The sequence below is a fragment of the Triticum dicoccoides genome, chromosome 7B (assembly GCF_002162155.2).
Source record: "Triticum dicoccoides isolate Atlit2015 ecotype Zavitan chromosome 7B, WEW_v2.0, whole genome shotgun sequence".
Lineage (NCBI taxonomy): Eukaryota > Viridiplantae > Streptophyta > Magnoliopsida > Poales > Poaceae > Triticum > Triticum dicoccoides.
Window position 1 is genome coordinate 233,379,852 of NC_041393.1, and position 10,858 is coordinate 233,390,709.

General features: G+C 46.2%; 1 protein-coding gene across 1 annotated transcript; it reads left to right on the forward strand.

The window, feature by feature from the left end:
* Window positions 1-1,565: 1,565 nt before the first annotated feature.
* On the forward strand, window positions 1,566-7,085 carry LOC119338356 (squamosa promoter-binding-like protein 16). Its single transcript, XM_037610668.1, has 3 exons — window positions 1,566-2,548; window positions 5,445-5,575; window positions 6,270-7,085. Exons 1-3 carry the CDS (start codon window positions 2,097-2,099, stop codon window positions 6,914-6,916), a joined length of 1,230 nt encoding a protein of 409 aa, XP_037466565.1. The 5' UTR covers window positions 1,566-2,096; the 3' UTR covers window positions 6,917-7,085.
* Window positions 7,086-10,858: the final 3,773 nt, after the last annotated feature.

The window sequence follows — 10,858 nt, forward strand, 5'->3', positions numbered from 1 at the left end:
TATGAGCAACGGTGCCAAGACACGCGAGGACCGCCGGCCGTCCAATCGCCGGCCCGGATCGGGCGGGCCCCGGGCCCTCGCGGGCGCGCTGGCGCTGCCGGCACATGCAGGACGCCGCTGATCACACACATGCGTCGCCTGCTGCATGTCTTGGCGCGTACCGGAGCGGCACAGAACGGACAATAGGAGTGCGCGAGCGGGGAGAGGTAGCGCCAAGCCGAGTGCCGGAGTACGGCGCCGTCGTGCCCCCGCCCCCCGTCGACGTCGCGCTCGGGCGCCGCAGAGGCTGTCGCATGTTGTTACTGCTCTGTCTGCCCGCGGAGGTGGGCGCGGCAGCGGCATGCATGGCCCCGGCAGCCTCGGATGTACTTGTACGCATGCACGTACGATCGAGGCCCGTCGGTCGCCGCAGGAGCAGAAGGTGGAAGGAGAGGAGACGCCGGTCGCGCCACCACGTCCACGTACGTACGTACGTACCGCCATTGCAAAGCTAAGTAGTACTGACATCCAGATCACAAACCACGGTACGCAGATGGCATAGCCAGCCGCGTCTCTGACATCTGCCTGCCTGCTCGTGCATTTTCACGTGGCATTTCCCTTCTCAAAATTTACTGTCACGTACACCCAACGTTATTTCGAGTTTTACTACACCGTCGCATGCAAAGACTTTGGGGCGTTCGGTTCTGTAGCTAGCTAGCGTCCGTTCAAAAAGCGGGCGAATAATTGTCATTTCAAAATGCTGCACAAATAAAGAAAAAGGAGGCAGCAGCAAAGATGGACTCCACATGCCATGGCCAATCATGCTCCCACGACACTTTCACACGTACTCGTATATCTCTTGCCAGTTGCAATGTGTCACCCATTATCATCGCCTATCCTGAACCAAAGACCTAAAAAGAGCAAACAAACAAGCAGCATGTCGCTCAGAGGTCTTGTTTCCTGGCTCCCATCATCAAATGAATCCATTTCTCGGGGTAGCGTCTGGTTGTAGCATTATAATATGATTATACGTGTGACTGACTTTTAATAAAACAAATGAAAACAACAACACTAGACTAGGCTAGAGTAATGCCTGCAAGTGCAAGCTTGGCACTAAGAGAGAGCCCACAATGTATTTTTATTTATAGCTCGCCACAAATGTGTGGCTCACGCACTGCCAAACAAGGAAACAACCTGTGGTCGGCCTGATTAGGTTTGGTGATGCGTGGGTTATTTTAACCTGTTCAGGCATGCAGAAAGGAAGTGGTTAGCTAGGCTAGGCTGCTAGGGCAACTGGTGTTTCTGATAAACATGCATCGCATGCATGCTCTCCTCCTCAGATAGCTAGCACTTGGCCAAATTCCATTTATAAAATCAGACGAGACGATCTCTCCCGTGTACTACTCCTACGTACTAATAATAATACCAGGAAAAGAAGAAAGGTGAAAAGAAATAAATAAAGGGCGATACAATGGTAGGAGTAGTAGCTCAAACCAAACCAAACCCCCAATAATTGTAGCACGACCCTTCCATGGCAGTGTTAAAGGCGAACATGGCCCGTCGCCATGCCTGTCAGGGATTGAATGGCTGCAACCCCAGCGACACAAATCATCTCTCTCTCCCTCGGTGCAAGTACTTGTACTGACAAGTCCCCCGCTTGCTTGTATTGTTGCCCCATATCTTTGTTGCTCGTGCTACCCTCCCTGGACATTGGACGAGCTCCAGTGCTCCGTCTCTCTCCGCCATTGCTGCCGCGTCTGCGCTGTTTTTATTTGACATCTTTTGTTTGGTGCGCAATTAACCCCGCAGATCCAGCGGTGGCTAGCCACTAGGTTGTAGCCTAGAGACGGTACTGCTAGGCTCGCCCTGCAAAACAACAGCCTCAGCAGCTCGGAATGAGAGGGACAGGGGAGAGGGCGAGGGGCGAGGCTGAACCCCAACACACAAGCTCCAGACAGCGACCGGAGTTGCTTGTGTGGGTGTGTGGGAGATGAAAGGGAGAGCTCGGACATAACTAGGGAGCTAGCTACTAGGCCTACCGGAGCTAAGCTGAGGCTGGCTTGCGCTGTACGTGTCCTCCGCGCGGCAGGGCCGGCTACGTGAGTGCGCATCGCGGCATGGACTGGGATCTCAAGATGCCGCCCGGCGCCTGGGACCTCACCGAGCTGGAGAACGACGCGGCCGCTGCGCCGGCGGCTGCCCAGGCGTCGGCCGGCGGCATTGCTAATGCGGCCGGCCGGCCGGAGTGCTCCGTGGACCTGAAGCTCGGCGGGCTCGGCGAGTGCGGCGCTGCTCCGGACAGCCGCGGCCTCGGCAAAGCGCCGGCCGAGGCGGCGTCCTCGGCGTCGGCGCCCAGCGCGGCGAAGCGGCCGCGCGCGTCGTCGGGAGGGGGAGGTTGGAGCGGCGCGGGGCAGCAGCAGTGTCCGTCGTGCGCGGTGGACGGGTGTAGGGCGGACCTGAGCAAGTGCCGCGACTACCATCGCCGGCACAAGGTGTGCGAGGCGCACTCCAAGACCCCCGTCGTCACCGTCGCCGGCCGCGAGATGCGCTTCTGCCAACAGTGCAGCAGGTAATTATTTCACCCGCCAATTCCAACCAAGTACGCTACTTAAATCAAATCGTAGCTCTTCTTTTTCTTTTTTGCGTATCATTCTCTTCGCTCATCCATTCCTTCATCGTCCATCCATCAATCAATGATCAATACACTACCGTCACATTATTACTAGTTTGTTTTTTCCTCTCTTTTTTTTTTCTTTGTTTGAGCACAATTCGGCCTGTCTCGTATCGAGGATGCACTTCTTTACCTTTCCCGGCATCATGCCTGGCCTCTCATTTGCTCCTGTCACCCTTTATCATGGCAGCTTGTGTTACCTGAATTATTGCAACGCTTTTTCTTTCCGTTTTTTTTTCCTACTACCGCTTTTACGCAGCTCAGAGCTTGTTGGACTGCACCAATTTGCTCCTCCATCAATTCCTATCAGCACAGCTTTTGCACTGCTCTGAATCGCCCCACCACCTTTTCTGAATCCTGGCCCCATTCATGAGAATTCAGCACTGCACAAAAAGCTACATTTGCTCTCCATCTGCCAAAGATCAAGATCACATCCACACAGGCACCCAATGATCATCAATCGATCAGCCTACTGAATCTGTTTGATTTGCAGTTGACGAGTTAAATCTGTTCCGTGTTAATCGGAGTTGTTTTTCTCGGTGCGCGACTGTTCTGATATCGATTTCAGCAACGTGCCGCCTCGTGATCGATGATAACCCGGACGGACAGACGGACGCCTGATATGATTTGCCCGCGCCTCCTTTTCCATGTGCATTGTTCTGCTTTTTCCTGTGGATTTCCTGGCCGCGACAGCATGTTTTGTGTGGGTCTGGGACTGTCAATTACTTAAGCATGGCAGGTATATCCGGCCTGCTTCATTCATCACGCGGCAAGAACTGGCCTACCACATCCGAGCCCTCTGTTTCAAAGGAAAGGGCGATGCTAACTCCCAAACCTAGAAAGTTTATAGTACCACTACACAAGTGCTTACTCTGCAAAATGCAGTGTGGACTTTGTGGACTGTGGAGTGTGGATGACTCGAGCCATTTCTGTACGATATAGGAGGAGGACCATGCGTGCATGTTCACAGATACATGTATATTTTCTAAGGCTGGCCAGGCTTGCAACCAGCCGAGGGCCTGAAAGTTGTTCATGTTTTAGTTTCATTAAATATTAAAAGGCGACACCAACCCATATAGCGTGATCTAGCGATTCGGTTGATGAGCATGAGAAAAATGAGATCTCTAGGCTCTTTCATCCTGATCAGTTTGGACTTTGGACTTCATGGGAGCCCTTATCACAAGTTCTTTTAATTAAGATAAACAATTTCTTGAATGTGAAGGCGTCAAATCCTACTTATCATGTTAATGTTTCATGGTCTATGTTGTGGGGATAGCATTTCTAGGTCATTTAAGTATCGTGCGGTCGTCATCAGAAAAGAAAAAGAAGGGTATTATATCGTGATAATATCTCAAACGTTAGTGTCAGAGAAATAACATATGATAATTTGCTTGTTTCAGGTGCTTTGGGACCACTTGATTTTGTCTGAGTTGCACTTCTGCAATTATCCTTCTAGGATAGCTTCCCTGTATTTGCTTTCATGCATTAGCCAGAAGACTGAGATAATCACATTCTATGAGCAGAAGTAATTGGATCAAATTTGTCACATTTTTTGTGTAAGGAAAAATAACAGAGATTCAGTTCTCCATTTTTCAAATGTAGAATCGATAGTCTTACTGTTTATCCTCTACTCGGAACCTGAACCATCTATAGTATTGTTATTTCGGGTTGTAGTCTCTTGCATTATTTCTTACATTTGCAATATTTTTGTATCTTGGTCCACTTTAAAGTACAGTTGTGTTTATTCTCATTTTAATCTTGCTGAGCATATCAGGTGATTCTATGGACTTCTACCTTTATACCTTTATAACTTCGTAGGCTGCTAATGTGTTCCTCGTCATGTTATTGCCTTGATACATGAATATCTTACCCAGTGGGGACAGTTTCCAATCATTGATTGATCCGGCAGTTAGTGCAGACTTTATAAATTAAGTGCGCGCATTGCCCAGCAGACTTGCATCCTTCTAGACATACGGTTAACAGACACACTATACTGTGGTCCATGTTCAACTGGCATCGCAATATTTTTGTCTGCTGTTGACAAATCTCAGGTACAATATTTTTATCTAAGATGAAGGCTCCCAAGCACTGAAAGGAGTGATTGACAGATGAATTAAGTGGTCCCTTTGTGTACTGTATATTTTATATTCCAACAGTATGTGTGAAGAATATTAAGTATTCTGACATTATGTAGTTTGGTGATTTAGCGAGAGCATATTTTTATACTTCGAAACACGTGTCTAACTACCTAGGAGCATCTTATCTTGTTATAAAATCATCCTAGGACAAGGAATATCTTATTTAGTTTTCAACAAAGACTAGAAATATTGTCTCTTAAGACTTAAGAGCTAAGGAAATAACCTACATCCTATTTAAAATCTTAGTTGCTGCGTTCTTTAATAAAAAAGGGTGCATGACACCCCAGCATTACAGAAAGCGTCAAGAATAACAGTGTGTTGTTAGGTTTCGGATAAATGTTTTAAGTTATGGAACATTTGCCATCCTCGTTTTCTTAAATCCCCTTCAGATACTTGGGAGTTGATATGAGTATCTCTTTATTTTTTACAGGAAAATTCTTGAGGTATTGCTTAATAAGTATATGTAGCGGTAGCTATGTTTTTGAAAGTAGCTGGAAACACACAAAAATTGAGATGTTTGTAGACCAAATTTCAGCATGTTATTACAGTTTACTATTCAGCATTGCATTAGCTTAATTTCCTCATGTTGTGACCTGATATTAATCCTTCATGCATCAGCAATAATTTGTGTCTTGTCATGAACTTTATTACCTTAGGTTTCACCTGCTTACGGAGTTTGATGAGGCCAAACGCAGCTGTAGAAAGCGTCTTGATGGGCACAACCGTCGCCGCAGGAAACCGCAGCCAGATGTGATGAATTCTGCAAGTTTTATGACAAGTCAACAAGGTTACATTTTCACTACTGCTCTATATTTTAACAGCCCATACGTGATTGGAAATATTGAATTGTCTGTCAGACATATTGTAAATCATGACTCACCTAGCATGTTGACCTATTGCATTGACCTTCTTCGGTACCTTGCAGCTTGTAACCCACCCTGTAGCCTGTTACTTCATGTTGCACATTTTTACCTTATTCAGCAATTTTCCTTCTATAAAATAGTCGCAAGTGGGATTAGTATTCATAACGAACAAGGATAGCACCTTAGTTTACCCATAAACCTACCTAATTAATTAAAGTAATATTTATGGAGGTTGGATGAAGTGTAAATAAATAGAGTAAAAGTTTTACTAGTTCATTAGGAAAAAAGCCACTCTTTACCTTCTTCACAATTAGTGCCCTAGTGCTTGAAGCAAGATGCTTCTAGGTTCTGTAAGATCATATAGATCCCTGCCAAGAGTAAATGTTTAACAAGCTACATGATCATATAGCTTGTTAAATACTACCTCTGTAACTTAATGTAAGACGTTTTTTGCAGTGCAAAATTTGAACTGCAAAAATGTCTTACATTAAGTAACAGAGGGAGTATCAATTTTCCATAATGCCTGAAGAAAGAATTTACTCATTCTATTTCCATATGTATCCGTAGCAGTTCCATTATCTTCTTACCACAACCAATTGACATTGTTGTGAAACCCAGGAACAAGGTTTTCACCATTTCCAACTCCAAGACCGGAGCAAAACTGGCCAGGGATCATTAAAACTGAGGAGAACCCCTATTACGCACATCAACTCCCTCTAGGCATCAGCAACAGGCAGCATTTTGGTGGCTCTGCGTCGACTTACGCCAAAGAAGGACGGCGATTTCCTTTCCTGCAGGAAGGCGAAATAAACTTTGCCACTGGTGTGGCACTCGAGCCTTCAGTGTGCCAACCGCTCCTCAAGACGGTAGCTCCTCCCGAGAGCAGCAGCAGCAGCAGCAAGATGTTCTCTGATGGGCTGACTCCAGTGCTGGACTCAGACTGTGCTCTCTCTCTTCTGTCAGCTCCGGCAAACTCCTCTGGTATCGATGTTGGCCCGATGGTCCAACAGACTGAACACATCCCCATTGCCCAGCCTCTGTTCTCCAACCTGCAATTCAGCAGCTCGTCCTGGTTCTCGCGCACCCAGGCTTCCACCGGTACCGTCTCAGCGACTGGATTTTCCTGCCCTGTGGGGGAAAATGAGCAACTGAACAATGTGCTAAGCTCGGACAACAATGACTTGAACTACAATGGGATATTTCATGTCGGCAGTGAAGGCTCGTCGGACGGCGCCCCGCCATCTCTGCCCTTCCCGTGGCAGTAGTTTTCAGTGGCTGTTCATGTGTTGCTTACAGTAGAGCTCGTCTCTTCTCCCTAGTGATCAACATTTGTTTCTGTTCAATCTGAATCATTCCTTTTCTTGTATTCATTTTACTTGCAAGCATTCGTGTGAACAAATTCAGCATAAATCAATTCCTCGAAATCTTTCTGCATGATGGTGTCAAGTGACAACTCTGGTGCTCACTGAAGATGTCGAGGATGAATTATATCTGCTCCATATTCCTATTTGACATGCAGAATCAGTCGAATAAATTTCAGAGCACCGACGTTCAACATTAAAATCCAGCCCTAGAAAAAAAATGAAACGAATCTAACGCCGGAGCAGCGGGCACTCACTGGTTCACGTCCATGGCGAATCCAACTTTCATGTTTTCTTTTTCACTCGGGACAAAAACCAACCGCCGGATTCGATTTCTTCCAAGGAAGAAGGAAATGTGCGGTGCTGCTTTATTCGAGAACATGAAATATGCGGTGCTGCTTACCCTGCCGGGTCGTAGCGTCACGTTCTTGACGCCAAGGGCACCGAGGCAGGTGGCAACAGGGGTTCCGGTCAACGATTTTGTCGATCCAGGCGGGTTTAGGACCGACGGATGTATCGCCGGCGACGTCCGCCGTCGGTTAGAGGGGGCACCCGAGATCTGATAAGAAACGAAGGACCGGCGGCTAGTCTCGTGGGCTTGTTCGTGTGACTATTCTCCCGGCGCCTGCAGTTTTGTGCCTTTTTTCCTAGGAAATTCGTTTTTTCAAAACAAATTTTTTTAGCATCAGTACAGACACAAGCGCTCATATACACGCACATACATTCATCCATATAAACGCACACACGCACACCCTATCCCTATGAGCACCTTCAAGAGACTGAGCCGGCATATCATCTTGAGATTTATGAAGTCACCGTAGGCGTCTCGTTGTCGATGGGAACGTCTCCTCCCACTGAAAGTGCATCGCCGGAAATCCCAAAATAAATCCAGGAATAATGCGAGCACCAGGATTTGAACCCTGATGGGTTGGGGATACCACTGTCCACCTAACCAACTCAACCACAGGTTGATTCGCAAAACAATTTATTTTTTAAACTGTGCATCCAAATCATGTGCATTTCACCTTGCTATTGTCGCATTGAGAACTTAGACGAATTTCTTTCTGAAAAAAATCAGAAATCAAGAAATAATTGAAAACCAAATAAGATCGACGATCAAAAAGTAAAAATTGAAACAAAAATGAAAAATAAGAAACAAAAAGCCATAAAGAACAAAAAAGGGAATCCGAAACAAGAACCCAAAAGCACATTTTGTGTTTTTTTACTTTGCGACATGTGCAGTTGTGCTTAACATGAAAGCATAGTTGTGTTTTTCCACGTATCACAGTTGCGATTTTCACCTTTCAGAAAGCACATATATGCTTCACGAAAGCACACTGTGATTTTCACTTTAGCTTCGGTAAATCATAGTTCAACTGACGACTCCGGAGGGTACCTTGTACAGAGGGCTGGCTTCACCCCTTCGATATAGTAGCCGTTATGCCGTCTTCGTTGATGGTTCTTCTCCAACCAATGAGCATTCTCTGTCGAAGGTAATGCGCCGTCAGGCCTCGAGGAATGTGGACTACTCACCAGGTGGTGTGGTCGCCTAGGTAGGGTCAAGGACCCATCATTTGGAATCCACATAGGGGCCATCACCATCATAAGTAGGTCCATGGACCACGCCAGCATTCGGATGCATACATCAAGAGGTTCATCCGGACGGCTCTACGGCAATCGGGCGATCATGTGTCACTCGGCTGATGGACCACCACTCAGACGTAGAGGACAGGAGAGCGTCGTAGGAGCTGCAACGGCCGAGGAATCCTAAATCATCCACTAAATAGAGTTATAGCTACCGTTACATGTAACTGCTGTAGCAGAGGCTCATTACACTAGTAAATGTCTCATTCAATGACATTAATTGCCCCGGTGGCGTGGGAGACATGGGGCTGCAACGCACTCTATATAAGCCACACCACTCTCCATAGTCGGGCACGTTCAATCTCTGTAGCCATATCCATCAAATCAAAGCAAGCCTCAAGGCACGAGACGCAGAGCTTTTACCTCCGCCGAGAGGGCCTGAACTTGTCAAACACCGATTGTTATGATACGTCCCCGTCGTATCTACTTTTCCAAACACTGTTGCCATTGTTTTGGACTCTAACTTGCATGATTTGAATGGAACTAATCCGGACTGACGCTGTTTTCAGCAGAACTGCCATGGTGTTATTTTTGTGCAGAAATAAAAATTCTTGGAATGACCTGGAAATCCACAGAGCAACTTTTTGGAATTAATAAAAAAATAATGGCGAAAGAATCAATGTCTGGGGGGGGGGGGGCACACCCTGTCCACGAGGGTGGGGGGCGCCCCCCTTAGGGCGCACCCCCTGCCTCGTGGGCCCCCTGAAGCTCCACCGACCTCAACTCCAACTTCATATATTCACGTTCGGGGAGAAAAAATCAGAGAGAAAAATTCATCGCGTTTTACCATACGGAGCCGCCGCCAAGCCCTAAACTCTCTTGGGAGGGCTGATCTGGAGTCCGTTCGGGGCTCCGGAGAGGGTGATTCATCGTCGTCGTCATCATCAACCATCCTCCATCACCAATTTCATGATGCTCATCGCCGTGCGTGAGTAATTCCATCATAGGCTTGCTGGACGGTGATGGGTTGGATGAGATTTACCATGTAATTAAGTTAGTTTTGTTAGGGTTTGATACCTAGTATCCACTATGTTCTGAGATTGATGTTGCTATGACTTTGCTATGCTTAATGCTTGTCACTAGGGCCCGAGTGCCATGATTTCAAATATGAACCTATTATGTTTTCATGAATATATGTGATTTCTTGATCCTATCTTGTAAGACTATAGTCACCTATTATGTGTTATGATCCGTTAACCCCGAAGTGACAATAATCAGGATACTTACCGGTGATGACCGTAGTTTGAGGAGTTCATGTATTCACTAAGTGTTAATGCTTTGGTCCGGTACTCTATTAAAAGGAGGTCTTAATATCCCTTAGTTTCCAATAGGACCCCGCTGCCACGGGAGGGTAGGACAAAAGATGTCATGCAAGTTCTTTTCCATAAGCACGTATGACTATATTTGGAATACATGCCTACATTACATTGATGAACTGGAGCTAGTTCTGTGTCACCTATGTTATAACTATTACATGAGGAATCGCATCCGACATAATTATCCATCACTGATCCAATGCCTACGAGCTTTTCACATATTGCTCTTTGCTTAGTTACTTTGTCGTTGCCACTGTTACAATTACTACAAAACTGGCCATTGTTACCATTACTTCCATATTACTTTGCTACTAAATACTTTGCTGCAGATACTAAGTTATCCAGGTGTGGTTGAATTGACAACTCAACTGCTAATACTTGAGAATATTATTTGACTCCCCTTGTGTCGAATCAATAGATTTGGGTTGAATACTCTACCCTCGAAAACTGTTGCGATCCCCTATACTTGTGGGTTATCAAGACTATTTTCTGGCGCCGTTGCCGAGGAGCATAGCTCTATTCTTTGAGTCACTTGGGATTTATATCTGCTGATCACTATGAGGAACTTGAAAGACCAAAGAACTAAGATTTATCCCTCAACTACGAGGGGAGGTAAGGAACTGCCATCTAGCTCTGCACTTGATTCTCCTTCTGTTTTGAGTAAGCTTGCGACACCTAAACCTGCTTCTGCTATTAATTCTGATATGTCGCATGTTATTGATGATGCCACTTCTGCTATGCATGATACTTATGATGAAACTACTTCCATGCGTGATACTACCGTGCCATTAGGTGAATTTCTTGATGAACAACTTGCTAGGGCCAGAGAGAATGAAATTATTGAAACTAATAATATTGATGAAAGTGATGATGAAGATTCTCCCCC